The 15954-nt window shown below is 36.9% G+C and overlaps 2 protein-coding genes across 2 annotated transcripts; one reads left to right on the forward strand and one right to left on the reverse strand.

Annotated features, from left to right (window-relative positions):
- The first annotated feature begins 527 nt into the window (after window positions 1-527).
- LOC126786039 (actin-depolymerizing factor 1-like) lies at window positions 528-2589 on the forward strand. Its single transcript, XM_050511739.1, has 3 exons — window positions 528-657; window positions 1808-2073; window positions 2160-2589. The coding sequence occupies exons 1-3, from the start codon at window positions 655-657 to the stop codon at window positions 2308-2310; spliced, it is 420 nt and encodes a 139-aa protein (XP_050367696.1). The 5' UTR covers window positions 528-654; the 3' UTR covers window positions 2311-2589.
- Window positions 2590-2931: 342 nt separating this feature from the next.
- LOC126786002 (putative pentatricopeptide repeat-containing protein At5g59900) lies at window positions 2932-6089 on the reverse strand. Its single transcript, XM_050511701.1, has one exon. It carries the CDS (start codon window positions 5976-5978, stop codon window positions 3279-3281), a length of 2700 nt encoding a protein of 899 aa, XP_050367658.1. The 5' UTR covers window positions 5979-6089; the 3' UTR covers window positions 2932-3278.
- Between the last annotated feature and the right edge of the window lie 9865 nt (window positions 6090-15954).

The following is a 15954-nucleotide window of genomic DNA, read 5'->3' on the forward strand; positions in this document are numbered from 1 at the left end:
AGGGTCAGACTCACTTGTGACATCATTCCTTACTCCAAGCTTTTAGTTTGTTGAAATGATTTATAGTAAAGTGATACAACCATATTGACATACGAATGTGGTTGTATAATTGTATTGACATCATTCCTGGCTTGTGGACATTGTAAATACACTAAAATGATTCCTATTTGTATCGACGACGGAGTGACCAAATTGAAGCACTTCTTTTTACAAGGACTCTTTTGTTTTTCATCATATTGCAGCAGGGACCTTAGGCACAACATTGGCAGGTCTATTTCGTCTTAGTGATCATCATAATCTTGTACAACTTATATGACGTTGTAAACTTGTGATCAAAACCATTTTCCCGATTAAAAAAAAAACCTTTTTATTGGGCGAGGGCGATTCGCGAGAGACAGAAAAGTCAATACGCGTCACGTTCTAAGTGGACAGACATACTTTTACCCTTCTTCGAGTTGTCACGCACGACATGCCTTGATGATGAGATTTTAGAGAGCCGACGAGTGGAGGTGGGTGAAGTGCCTTCTTCTTCTTCTTCTTCTTCTTCTTCTTCAAGACTGAAACCCAGCTCTGATCGAGATCCACCTCATTTTTCGCTCAGACAAAAACACATTGACCTCATTCTCCTCTCGCCCTGAATTTTCTGCATCGACGATGGTCAGTAACCATCTTCTCTCCCTACAGCATTTGCTTTCACTATAATTTGCTGTTCGAGTGTTTTGGATTTTGGTCTGTGATGTCTGGTTTTATGATCCCTCCTCTCTTATCTTAATATGGGTTTGTTCTGATTTCCTTATCATTTTAATTTCTAGTTGATATTCAATTATTCATGATATATATTATTTTGGTTTTAAAAAAAAAGATGCATGATCATTCTAATTTGTACGCTAATATTGATTTTTATGAAGATGGTTGCATATGTTGGCTCGATTTCGATACCTCGAGTCTGTCATTGGAAACTGATGTTGTCATTTTGGTTGTGTAAAGTCTGTGCTTAGTTGCCTTGCACTGCACCAATCTTTCGGAAAAATGTGTCGTTTGCATTTGGATTGCAATGAAATCTGATCATAATTATAACTGCAAAAACCAGCAATTTATGTTCTTTACTTCCATTGGGAGTCAGAGTTTAAGTAATCACTAGTGGAATTCAAACAACTAGCTGACCAGAGCTATACTGTTGGCTGTTAATCCAGCTTTACTGTTTGCTCTCTGCTGATTCTTCTTTGATGCTTAAAATGTCAAATGTAGTTGATTATTCTTGCAAGGAAAGCATAATTTGTTTGGGTATTGATACAGGGACGGCTCAATTTGTGTATGCATCTCAATCGCCAGGACCTTTACAACTTGGATTTTATGTCAAAACTAAAATAATCCATCTCAAGTGGCCTCTTTTTGTCATTTTATTGCACTGAATTGGCTTTGCAGTCTGTTGCTTCGGATTTTGGCTTTTGATTACTACAGATATAACCACATTTATACAAAATTTTAAGCAAGGGACACTGCATGATCACCCTACTGATAAAGGGCGGCAATTGTGCCTAGAAACTGCTTGAATATGGATTAGCAAGAAAAGTTGGATTGAGGAACATAAGTAAAGGAGAACCTAAAAACCTTGAGGCTAATTTTGAATATAATGAACTAGAGCCAGTTGGATGTTATTAGTTGTTTTCGTGTGAAAGATTTTTTAGTTGCATTGGGCATGTCTTGGTACTGAAAAATGAATGTATTGATTTAGCAAATAAGGTGGGTGCCATAATTGCATAGTGATATATTCCTAATATCTATTTCTGTTCCATATTATGATCAGGCCAATGCAGCCTCAGGATTTTCTGTGGATGATGATTGCAAACTAAAGTTTTTGGACTTGAAGGCCAAAAGAACTTACCGTTTCATTGTATTCAAGATTGACGAGAAACTGAAACAGGTAGTAGTGGAGAAATTAGGTGAGCCAGCTCAAAGCTATGAAGAGTTCACCGCAAGCCTTCCTGCTGATGAATGTAGATATGCTGTCTATGATTTTGACTTTGTGACTGCTGAAAACTGTCAGAAAAGCAGGATATTCTTCATTGCTTGGTAATATTTTAAGCTTAGACCCTCTGATTTTCTAAGTGTCCATTCTTCGTTTCAATTTTTGCTTATGTTGTTAATTATATACATAGGTCCCCTGATACATCAAAGGTGAGAAACAAGATGATTTATGCGAGCTCCAAGGACAGGTTCAAAAGAGAATTGGATGGTATCCAAGTAGAGCTGCAGGCCACTGACCCAACTGAGATGGATCTTGATGTTATCAGAAGCCGTGCTAACTAAGAAGTGGCCTTTGCAATGTCCATTTTGCTCAAGTTCTTTTTCAATTTATGCCAATGTTCATAGTTTGTGGGGCTGTGGACCTAATTGAGTTGTAAAACTTGGCTTGTTGTTAAGGTTTATCTTGATGTAGAACAATGGAGAACAAAATTCAGTTGTCTCAATTTACTTAGGAATATAAACACTCAGGCCATGAGTGAAGTCCTTGCGTCTCCCACATTTTTATATTTTGAGACCAAGTTGTATCTTCTCCTGATGGTTGAAATCTGGGTTTGTGTTTGACCTGTTTGCTACTTCAGAAAGGTGTGGTTACTATATTAAGCAAAAATTGATGGGCTGTATCCGGAAATGATTATGATCTATACTTCTGGTATATATGTTGATCGTTAATATGTCACTACAACAGCTATCCCTGATCTAAGTTATTGTATTCATAAATTCAGCATGTCCTTTACAGTTACCGGCAACCCAATTTGCAATACAACATGGCATCTGTGAGATCAAAGGTCATATATGATATATCCGAAGACTTTGCAAGTCTGACAGCAGCCAAATCAGATAGATTCATAGATCAACTTTCATTCCATGTAGTGCCTATCATCTGGGGTAACCAGAATTTGAGGGGAAGAAAAATAAATCTGCTTGCTAGTTACATCAGAAGTGCGAGTTTCGCACAAGGAATTACTTTCCTGCTGTCAATTTTAGGCATGTCTGAGCTCTGCTGCTCATCACCATTATGGTACATTACAGTCAAGACTCCTACACCTCCAAACTCACCATGCAGGTTGAAATATTTACATAAAGAATTGCTGACGCCTAGACAACGTCCAATGTATACCTAAACTACAAAATGTGAATGTCGAACCATCCCTGCTCCGGTAAGTATCAGAGAAGCTGTCAACTAAATCCACTAAACCCATGTCTGGTTACGGTGCTGGCATGGTGGACTGTAATTAACTAGTAAGGCTAGTTCATCGACTTAGTGTGTTTAATGTAACTTGATTTGGCTTCAACCCTCTTCTGATCATGTCATCACGCAACTCAAAAGCTTTGGTTAGTTCTCCAGTGACACAGCAACCATATATCAAAAAGTTATATGCTAGGGTATCAGGCTTCAGACCCCTATCCAGCATAACATCCCACAACCTAATAGCTTCTAACAGATTTCCCATCCTGCAATACTCAAAGATGAATGTTGAATAGGTGATGCAATCAGGGTAGATACCATGGTTTGTCATCTCAACCAGGAGCTCTGAAGCTTCATGAAAGTCGCCCATTTTGCAGAAACCCCGAATGAGTGTATTGTATGTAACAGTATTTTCCAAGCACCCCGCAGCCATGGAGTCGTGCAGCTGCACTGCTTTCTCCATGCTACCTTCTTTGCAGAAGTGATCTAAGAAACAACCATATGTGACATGATTCGGAAGGGCATCACCTATGAGCATATCCTTGCAAAGAAGCTCGGCCTTATCAATACAGCCTGCCTTACATAGTCCATAGATCAACGCTGTGTATGTTACAACATTAGGAGAGCATCCTTCACTGACCATTATATCCCAAAGTCCAAAAGCCTTATCAAGTTTTCCTGTTTTACCATATGCATCAATCATACTTGTATAGACCACATTATCAGGGCTCAGTCCTTGACTATGCATCTCACTTAAGAGACCAAGTACTCTTTGGGTATCCTGCTGTTTCAGAGCTCCACAGATTAGTATGGCATAACACACTAGATCCATGTCTACTCCTCTTTCATTCATGTCACGGCAGGCACATAATGCATCATATAATCTTCCTTCCTTGCAGTAGCCATACAGTAGTGCACTGTAGCACATCTCATTTAACTTATGATTCTTCTTGTGAAGGTCATCTACAAATTTTTTGGCTTCAGACGCTCCACTCGTGGAACACAGACCACTTATTAAAGGTCTATATGTATATGTGTCTGGTAGAAGACCCCTTTTGAGCATTTCGTCAAGCAATTCAAATGCTCTATTAATGTTACCTTCCCGACAGTATCCATCAATCAAAAGATTGTATGTCACCTCGTTTGGCGCAATGCCCTTTTCCACCATTTCTTCAAATAATTTACTTGCTTCAGCCATCATGTTTGCGCGACAAAAACCTGAAATAATTGCAGAGAAGGTATAAGTGTTAGGCGAAATGCCTCTTCCAATCATTTCATGATACAGTGTTTCTGCCTTCTGTAGTTCTCCACCTTTGCAGTATCCACTTATAAGTGACGTATAAGTTACAACAGTTGGTTCCACACTTCTGCTCATCATCTCACTGAAGAGAGATTCCGCAGCACTCAACTTTCCAAACTTGCACTCCCCACTTATCAAAGAATTGTAGGGATACACAGTTAATCTAATCCCAGCATTGATCATTTTATTGAAATAACAACGTGCAGTGCCCAATTGTCCCCTTCGACAGAATGAATCAATCAAAATAGAATACGTTACATCATTCGGAAACAAACCTTTCTTCCCCATGTTGTCAAAGAGTGATTCTGCATCATCCAGCTTCCCGTCTTTACACAAAGAATTGATCAATGCATTGTAAGCAAACAAATTAGGCACCACCCCAACTTCTCCCATTCTGTTCACTAAATCAAAAGCATCTCCAATCTTCCCCTTCCTCCTCAAACCCTCCATGAGCCCCGATAGAGCCGCTTCACTAGGAACAAACCCCAGTTGAATCATCTCCTTCATCAGCTCCACACCAACCTCAAATTCTTGCACCCTACACAACCCAAGCACCAATGTACAATAAGTAACCGTATCCGCCTTCAATCCCTTCCGACTCAACATATTCTTGATTTCCATAGCCTCCCAAACCCTCTGGCACTTGCACATCCCATGAACCAACACATTATATGTAACAACACTCAGCTCACACCCATTTGACTCTGCGTACCGAATCACTTCCTTAGCCTCATGCAAATCCTTCAATTCACACAAACTCCTAACCACCACAGTATACATATAACCATCCGGCCGAATACCTTCATTGACAAACTCATCAAACAGCTGCAGAACCACATTGAATTGCCTAACTCTCACCAACCCATTCAAAACAGCATTCAAGGTTCTAACTTCAGGCACAAACCTACACTCCCTCATCAACCTCACAACCACAACACCATCCAAAACCCTCTTACTCTGCACATAGTTTTGCACCAACAAATCAAAACCCAAACTCGAACCCCATTCAAATTTCCTATACGAATCCAAAAGCGACAGAAAAGCCTCATCTGGGTTCAACCCACGAAGCAATAGCGTCTGTAAGACCGAGGTCGCCGGCCAGAACAGGCCAGACTGAACCAAAGCGTGAATCAGAATGCAAAACGACGCCGTCGAGTGGTTGAAGAACTTATGCAAGCCCAGAAAGTTAAAGAAGCGCAAGGCTAACCTGGGATTGGTCGCGTTCTGGATCAGAACCTTCTCGACTTGGTGGGGTTTTAGCGAGGTTGAAATGAAGGGGTCGCTGAGGGCGACGCTCCAGCTCTGATTGCCTCGAACGACGTCGGAGAGGTTGGAAATGAAGCTGTGGTCGTCGGAGTTTTCGTCATTGTCTTTGGGAGTTGGATTGGAAGAGATGCTGAGATTTCTGGGTTTGGAGTGAAGGAGAGGGTTTGAGAACGGACGACGAGGACGAGTGAGCTTCATTATTTGATGGGTTTAGGATCGACTCATCTGGGGTTGAAGAGGTAATCGTCGCCGGAGTAGATTTGAAGTGCTGAGAGTTTTGAGTTCATTGGATTGTGTAAACTATATCGTCAAATTCATTTTCTTCAGATTGGAAGTGTTTTCCGATTTTTTTTTTTTTTAAAGATATCGGCTCTTTAAGGGGAATTCTATGATACAGCGCTGCATATCATACATACTTCTAATCCACCATTCATACACCTCACGGACTCCACGTGTATTTTAAGACACCCTCTATCTACCGTCTGATTCAGTATGTTAGGTATGCACCATAGACGAATCCGGCTCTTTGATCTCAATTTTTAGAAAACATAGAACACGTGAGAATTGAGTGTCACGTCAATTGATTTAAGTTTGAGTAAGCGGAGATTGTTTTGAATTTCAAGAGAATTGGGAATGTGATTAACTACAATGTTGAACATCTTGAATTAATAGAGAGACAAAAAAACAATTCATAAAGTTGTGAATGTTCATATTTTAGAGTAAGAGTGAAAGTGTGTAGCAATGATGATCCAACGATTAGATTAGAATGTCTAAGCCTCTAACTAAAACCACAGCTAACCAAATAGATAGAAATCAAATGGAGAGGGGTGGTTCTAAGACATACAATCTTTACTTTTCGAAAAGACTTTGGTCAATATTTTCATTTCTACATACCAACTGCATTTTTTATTTTTGTATATGCACAATGTCACTAGTGCTTCTCACAAACATTACACCTTAAAATGTTGTATGAATTGATTAGAACTTGATATTCATAATAAAAACAAGTGTCAACCAAACCACCTCTTTGGTAGTTGCTCCTTCACTCAGGAAGTTTGGAATTTATCTGGTTTTGATACTAACATTGATTGGTCAAGTGACTATTTACAGGTTTTCAAGGAATTATTTTTAAATAAACCATATGATGAAGTTATGTTCGCCAAAGCTCTCACTTTATTTTGGCAAATCTAGAAGACAATAAATGATAAAATGAATACCACATTAAATGTGGTGGCAACAACAGTTGCTACTCTTAAGAACTGTGCAAGTCTTGATGGTGGAAGTAATAGTAGGTGAAGCCAAAAATGCAACAACACCACTAGGTGGAACCCTCCCCATGCAAACACTATTAAGATTAATTTTGATGGCTCGGTACATCAGAATGTTGTAGCTAGTGGATTTCTTCTTCGTGATTACAATTCAAGGCCCCTTCTAGCAGCAACAAGAAATGTTGGAAGAACCACGGTCTCGGTTGCTAAAACTTTGGCACTTAGGGACAGTTTGATCATAGTGAAGGAGAAAGGACTTCGCAATCTAGAGGTGGAATGCGACTCTAAGCTTGTCATTGATGCGGTCAATGGAGTTTTGAGTGTTCCACTGAGACTTCTTAGCATAATGTAAAAAAATTGATCACTTGTTTCAAGCTTTAACTCAATTTATTTCAAACACATTTTTAGGGAATCAAATTTTGTAGCTAATGTTGTTGCCAATCTTGGCCATAGTTTTAATCAATGGGCTAATTGGTTTGATTATGTGTCAAGTGCAGCCACTAATGCCCTTATATTTGACATTGTACAATGTGGGTGTCCTAAAGGCTCCTCTATTTAATATATTTTATTTCGTATAAAAAAACCCTGTGTTCAAGAATACTTGGGTTTGTCACAAATTATTTTTGAATCAATCATATTGTTAGTTCCTTCTAATATCCGATTTAGTTTGATATTGACATCATTATTAATTAAGCAAACAACTCTCATGGAACTGCCACGCCCATTTTTTCTTTTTTATGCCCTTCTTAATTTGGAACTTCCAAAAGATAATAAAATAAAAAGAAGGATAAAACAGTAATAAAGCAGTATATAGAATATTAAATTCCAAAAGATAAGTTGATTAGCACGATTAAAAACTACTTGCACGTATAACTCTCTCCCCTCTTCACGTTTCCGACAACTGCTTGCTCGCTCTCTCTACTAAAACTGTTCTCATTGACAGTAAAGCAGGAGGAATTGAAGAAGCCAAAGGAGTTAATCGCTTTTGATTGAGATTGAAGCACAAGGTTCATAGCCATAGCCCTGTTTATTATTTGGTTCGGTATGCTCATATAGTTACTTTTTCATGTCATCACAATTATGTATTTCATCTGGTATTGTGGAATAGGGGTGGACACCCAGACCCGTAAATCGAAAAACGTCATATCCGAACCCAAATTGAATATGAAAAAACCGAAAACTGAAAAAAAAAAACGAATTAAAATAAAAAAACCGAACCAAACCGATTATGTTTGGGTTGGATTTTGGGTTAGTTCCTCATAAACCATACAAAACCGACCTAAATAACCCAAAGTAAACAGTCAACGACTTTATTTTGATATATTTTTATTTTATTATTTAAAAAGTAGTAAAATTAAATCATCGTAAACCTAATTGATTTAATTAATCTTGTGGTTTCTCTTGTTTCTCAAACAAAAGAAAAATGTACAACCCTCTATCTAAATCCTCACTCCTAATTAGTTTAGTGCTCTACTACAAATTTACTTCAATAATCCACAATACTAGTCCAAATAGCTCCTCCCTCCTCCCTCGACCTCCATCTCCCGTTGCCACTCTTTGTATCGTGATTCTAGAATTGAATTCTTTGATCAACGATTCTATATATTAATGTTTCCTATCCTGTAAATTACTCTATGATTTTAATGAAACAAAATCTTTTGTACTTGAGCTAAATATGGATTGTGAAGATGTTAGAATCAATTAGGTCTAAAATATTCATTGATGTTAAATTTTGTTAAAAATTATGTTAAATTTTGTTCTTTGAAATTGATGTATGATATTATGTATTTTACATACAGGTCAAATAGGAAAAAAAACCCGAATCAAACCGAACCGTGCGGGTCAGGTCAGGTTGTGGGTCACAATATCTAAAATGAAAAAACCTAACCGAACCAAATCAAATTTTAAAATTTGAATTGGGTTATGAGTTTTGCCTAAATTCGAACCATAGTGACTCGTGTCCAAACCTATTACGAAAAAAATAGAGAAAGATTCCCCATCACTTCACTTTTTGAATACAAGTTATACAACTACTTTTTTAAAAAAACATCATGAAAATAAGCAATTGGGTTTTTTTGTTTGCTCACAGTTTCTCCGGATCAATTCAATTTTGTGTTGAGTTTTAGTCTGTTTGTTGTTGGTGGTGCTCTAAGATTTGAGTTTCACTTTGAATCATAGATTTCTTGAACTGTACTATCTAGATTTGTATATATTATCTCAATTTCTAAAATAATTAGTAGGATTTTTATTAAAACGCAATCGAGATGGACATGCAAAATACAAATACAACAAGAAATGCGGTTATATAAGAAAAATGAAAAGGCAAGCGCAAAGATCGCAGGCGCATAGCACGTGCAAAAATTGTAGTATACATGAACCTACTCATGCATATCGTACGTGAAACTAATTCAAATCCATATTTATAGCATATTCAAAACAAACACCACCGGCTAATGAATGGTTGAAATCAAATTATGGTTGTGGGCCTGTGGCTACTTTGATTTTGCCATGAGAGTTGTATGTACTTTATCCATCATGCGAAGCATCTCATACTAGTTCTTACAAACATGAAATAACATATTTTTTGCCATGAATTTATAATCTACATTGATATTGGTGTTATACAATTTCAACCTCTTTTTCAATTGATGCGAGGGATTCGTAACTCTTAGGTCTGGGTCATCCGTCATACCACACGACAGTATCGACAAGGGTTTAAAATCGACTCATCAAGGGTTGAAGGGGTAGTTGCTAGAGTCGATTTGGAATGCTGAGAGTTTTGAATTCATTGGATTTTTAGCATCGTGAAATTCATTTTCTTCAAAATGGCAGTGTTTCATAGTTTTTATTTTTTTATTTTAAAAAAATAAAATACTTGATTTTGTAAATTATCAAATATAACAGTTGGGTCATTTTCATACGTGATGAAATTTTTACATGGTCCCTAAATATATATATCGATCACATCTATTGGTGTTGATCGACAATATTTCGAAACTAGAATTTATTTGTGATTTTTTTAGAATGTTTTCTAATAATTATTTTATTGTTTCAAACCCTTAAATTAGAGTATTATATTTATTATTTTTCTAATACAAGCTCGGCCCGTAAAAGCCCGCGAGGCCCGCTTTAGGTAGGCGGGCTTGGATCTTCGTATTTTTTAAAATACCGGCACAGCCCGTTGACGAACCCTAAGCCTAGGTCACCATTCACATAGGTCCACTAGCTTCGAAGCGCGCTTCAAACTCATAATATGATATATGAGAACAAGAAACATATAGATCAAATGGTCATCCTTAATCAAACCCACCTCTACAATCATCAGATGTCCCCATATGGCCAGTGGCGGATCCAGAAATTAGAGTTTGGGTGAGTTTGAAGGCAAAGCTGGGGATTGATCAGATAAATAAAGGTTTTGCACTTATGCGAATAAAGTCAACTTGATAGGAGTCGGGGAGAGAGAGTTTCTGAAATGAGGTCGGAGATAGATTATAGTCAGCGATCTAATTTTCCAGCTCCAACTTTATTTGTAGGATTTCGTCTATCTTCTTTGACTAAATATCGTCTTTCTCATCCTTGTCCTGCCATCCCTCAATGTATTGAATGTCTTCACCAGCAAAACCCAAACCCAAACCCAAAACTCAATAAAAAAGCAAAAAGCAATTTTACCATAAATCGAGTGATTTGAGTCGTCAAGGACCACAGACCGCCGTCTTTCCATGGGCTCTGCTCATCTAGGAGTTTAAACTGGCGACGTTTCTAGGTATAAAGTCGGACTGGCCAAAGTCAGTTACTTTTGAGTGTAGGATATTCATAGAATGAGAAAAAATGGGAGTGGTGTTTTAGAGAAATGGGTACTAGGGAATATGGGTTTGGTTTGGGCGGTTGAGGATCATGGTTGAAGCCTTGAGACATTTGAGCATAAGAACACAAAAGATATATTAGAGTTAAGCTTCTTTTATTCATTAAATTTTATGCAATGTTGTCAAAATTTGTAAGGTATCTAGAAAATTGATTCAAAAGATCAAAATTTTGAGGTGCTATGACAATTCAAATCGTGCTCACTATTCATACGTGACTGAAGGTAATGGTGAAAATATGAAAATGGATGACGAGACTAATTTAGGGTGAGAACATAATGACGAGAAGAAAGGAAGTGAGATGATCTCATGAGAATAAATAAAATATCTATATGAATAAAGTTGGAGAAACCCTAACCATCTATTAAAGTTGAATGACTCATATTTTCTTATGAGACAATATGAGGATAGGGTCGTGAGGAGAGAATCTGAGTGCCACAATTTAGGAGACCATTTAGAACCCACCTTAGGTTGCAGTTGATGTGTCAAAACTATGTCATCAAACCAAAAATCCTTATTTGATTATGAAAAAATCTTTTTTTTGTATTTTTCTTAATCCATTGATCATGTTATTTTCTCTCCTCTTTTTTCACGTCAATCTCTCCTCAACCCTTTCACTTTTCTCATCAATTGATTAAATCCATCATCTCTGATTCTTATTCCCAACTATAAATCCATTTTTTTTTCAAAACTCTAAATTGATCCGAAATAAAGTATGGAAAGGGTATAAGAGATTGAAGAGGAGTTGGAAAATTCTAGATAATCATATATACCCAGAAATTAAATTGATCCAAATTGAAATCGGCCGTACGTGTGTATAGGAGACATGGTTTTTAGCAGTTGTAGAAGAAAGTTTGCACAAAACAGTGATAGAGAAAATTAGATTATAGGCTGTAGATAGCTTTACAAATTGAATTGTTTTTTCTTCTTTTATTTGGGGGCTGCTCTTTGTTGGGTCTTCTGATCGAAACCATAAACATTCTATATCCAAATTAAAATCCATCTTATTTGAACCCTAATTATGAGGAAACCACTTCAATTGATTAATGAAGACCGGTTGTGATCAATCAAATACAAAAGATAACATGCATGAGAGAGGATGGAGGAGAGAACTGGAGACAAGGAGAGAAAAGAACGTGATCAATGGATTAGATTAGGTATACAAATTTAGTTGAAAAGATAAATTAAGAAAAGTACAAAAAAATAAAAGAATTTCGTAATTATAAAAAATAGATTTAATAAATGAATAAAGATTTTTGTTTTGATGACATAGCTTTGACACATCGGCTGACACCTAAGGTGGTTTTAGATGGTCTCCCAAATTATGGGCTACCTAGCATTACTCTTTTGATAAATATACATTGTTTGACATTTGTGATGATCTTATCGCCAAGAAATATAAGAATGTGTTATACTTTCCTTGAATCCAAGATATATCTATGTAAATTGATCATATTGGAATGTAAATTTATATGAGATTGTATGCCTCGTTCATCAATACATATATCACTGTCTTGCAAGATTGATTTATTCCACAATTCACCATAACTATTTTGCTGAATCTAATTGTAAATTAGCTTAGTTTCTAATAGTTAATTTCGAATTAGTCTAGTAACCCAACTAGCTATTCATACAAATTTAATCTAGTAACTCAACTACCTATTCATACATAGTCTTCATTTATTCACTCATCTTTAGGTTTCCTCTAACATCTCAATCTTAATCGTAAACTTTGGACTGGGCATTAACCGATTTGAAATGGATAAACCGACTAAGCCGGACCGAAAAAGTGGTTAGGTTAACCTAATCGTATTAAACAGTCTAGAAAAGGGCTAAAACCGCACTGAAACCGAATATAACATGTTCCAAAATGGTTTTGGGCTTCAGTCCGACCGAAAAAAAAAAAACTGATCGACCGAACTTTTTTCATTACTAAAAAAAAGTATAATTTTAATAGAAAATCAAAAGTATATATAGATATTTAACACTTGGGTTTCATTTTAACCCATTCTCACTCTCTCAGTCTCACTCGGCCGCTCGATCTCACTTTGCGAGACCAACTCCGCCTCCACTCAATCTCTTTTCTGGCAACTCTGCATCTACTTCGCCTCCATTCCACTTCCTAAGGGTATCATTCTCCATCTCTAATTCTATTTCTCTCACTAATTCTCTTTAAGTTGAGAGTATTAGTTTGAATTTGGAAATTTTAATGTTAGGGTTTATGAATTCTGTGTTTACTTTTGTTAGATCCTAAGAGCTTCGCTTATGGGTTTATATAGTTTTGTTTCGAATTAGGGTTTATGAATTGATTGAATTTTGGGTTTGCTTATGGGTTTATGAATTATGCGTTCTCAGTTTATATATATAGTTTTGATTCAAATTTGATTCCAACTGTTATAGTGTTGACGAATCCATCTGCTTGTGCCCAAACTATGAAAATTTGATGTTTGTATCATAATTGCTTCTTTATTTCAAACTATCTGATGGAGTATCATAATGATCTACATCAGTTCAATATGGTAATCTAGATTGCATACTGGTTGGTTCAGATATATGCCTATACTAGTTCTCAAGTTTTGTCTCTGTTTGTTAATGCAGCACTGCAACATCTGCATCTATTTACTCATTACATGCTCTTGTTTCTAATTATAGATATTATAAATGATATTATGATCTCTTTTATCTCTTCTCACTACATTGCTTCTGTTTAATTCTCATTTTCAGGATGGATAGAAACTCTGAGGGATTTGATTCTACTCCTTGTGGGAGCATCACACCTGGAACTGGGACACCATCAAGCACACCTTCTTCAACCCAAGTGCATCAGCTTCTTCCTCCACCTGATGTTGCTCAACCTGCAGCAACCCAAGCACAAACCACTGCTAGTACTGAGAGTCAATGACAAGGGACTGAAACAAAGAAGAGGAATAATGAAAGTGTTGTTTGGGATCATTTTGTCAAGTTAACCAATCCTGATGGCTCGAGGATGGAGAAGTCGGTGGCCAAGTGTAATTATTGCCCTACTACTTACCTTGTGCACTCAAAGGGGAATGAGACTTCAACCATGAGGTATCAGATGCTCAACATATGCACCAAGTGTCCTTTGTATGCTACCAATAAGAAACATAAGTATCTCTCTTTTGATACTCTTGAAAATGGGCAAGGTGGTTTGAAATCGTATGTGTATGATCCTGACGTTGCTAGGCTATGTTTAGCTAGGATGGTTATTATGGATGAGCTTCCTTTTAGCTTTGTGGAGAAAAAAAGGGTTTATGGATCTTATAAAATCATTGCAGCCACAATTTACTCTACCTTCCCGTAGGCAAGTAACTAGAGACATTTGAGACTTGTATCAAGTGAAAAAACAAGGATGAAGAATTTGTTAGCTGCCTATGGTCAGAGAGTTAGTTTAACCACATACACTTGGACTTCAATAAAAAATATCAACTATATGGTTTTAACTGCACACTTTGTTGATGATGATTGGAAGTTGCATACGCATATCATTAACTTTGTTGTCATCCCTAATCATAAGGGTAAGATTAATAGGGCAACTTATTGAGACATGTTTGATAGGTTGGGGAATAGAGAAGGTTTTTACAATTGTTGTAGATAATGCTAACTCAAATCAAGTTGCACTTGATTATATGAGGGAGAAGATAGAAAATTAGAATGAGTTTGTATTGAATGAATTTTTTTTGCGTATGAGGTGTTGCTGCCATATTCTTAACCTTATTGTTAAGGATGGCTTGGAATAGCTAGGTGACTCAATTGAAGCAATTAGAAACTGTGTGAAGTATATTAGATCTTCTCCCTCAAGATTTGAGAGATTTAGGAAGTGTGATGCACAAGAGAAGTGTGACCATAAGGGTGGAATTATTCCTTTGGATGTATGCACTAGGTGGAACTCCACTTTCTTCAATGCTTGATGTTGGTTGGAAATATAAGAAGGCTTTTGAAAAGATGTAGGATGAAGATGAACAATTTGATAGTTATTTTAGTGAGAAGGTTGGTGGGAAGAAAATGTACTGTAACTATTTGTCTTTACTATTTTTCTGTTTGATTTTCACTTATATGTTGGTTTATGCAAATTATATGTATGCTAGTTATTGGTTGTTACATGTTTTTTCTTTGAAGGATTGAGCCTCCTACTTCTGTTGATTGGGACAATGCACATAAACTTGTGAAAATTTTGAAGATATTTTACGATGCAACAATTCAGTTTAGTGTGAGCAAGGTGGTGACTGCAAATCAACATGTTCAGAAGATGTGCACCATTATTGGGGAGTTGGAGAAGTGCATCAACAATGATGACCCTCTCATGAATAGCATTGAAACAACAATGAAGGAGAGTATGATAAATATTGGGGGAAGCTAAAAGATATGAACAAGATATGCCTAATTGCTATTCTGATGGATCCAAGATACAAGGAGTTGTATTTGGAGTATTTCTCCCCAAAGCTACAAAAGGACAAGGCAAGAGTGAAGTTGATGGTTGAACAAGTGAAGCTTATCTTTGGGAAGATGTACTTGGAGTATGCTGATGCTGATCCAGAAGCTGCTCAAGCTTCAATTGAAGCCATAATGCCTCATATGGACAGTGCAGTTGATAATACAAACCTAGACGAACATAGTCATGCTGAAAATATTAATGCATTATTGAAGTTAAGGAAAGAGCAACATGTGGTGGAGATAAAATCAGAGGTGGATAAGTACCTCCTGGAAGATCATGAGGATCCTACAAATCCCAAATTTGATATCTTGGCATGGTGGAAAGAGAATGCACCTAAGTATCCCATATTATCTCAAAATTGCAAGGGTTGTGTATGGTGTTCATGTCTCCACAATGGCATCAAAATCTGCATTCTCTCTTGGGAAAAGAGTGATAGATCCATTTAGAGCAAGTCTAACTCCAAGAATGGTTAAATGCCTTGTCTGCTGTAGTGATTCATCTCTTTACAAGAAGCTCACATACTCTAGCTTACTCTTTATGTGGAGCTTGAGAAACTTGAAATAGATACATTTCTCTTTACTTATGTGCCAAAA

The sequence above is a fragment of the Argentina anserina genome, chromosome 3 (genome assembly GCF_933775445.1).
Source record: "Argentina anserina chromosome 3, drPotAnse1.1, whole genome shotgun sequence".
Classification (NCBI taxonomy): Eukaryota; Viridiplantae; Streptophyta; class Magnoliopsida; order Rosales; family Rosaceae; genus Argentina; species Argentina anserina.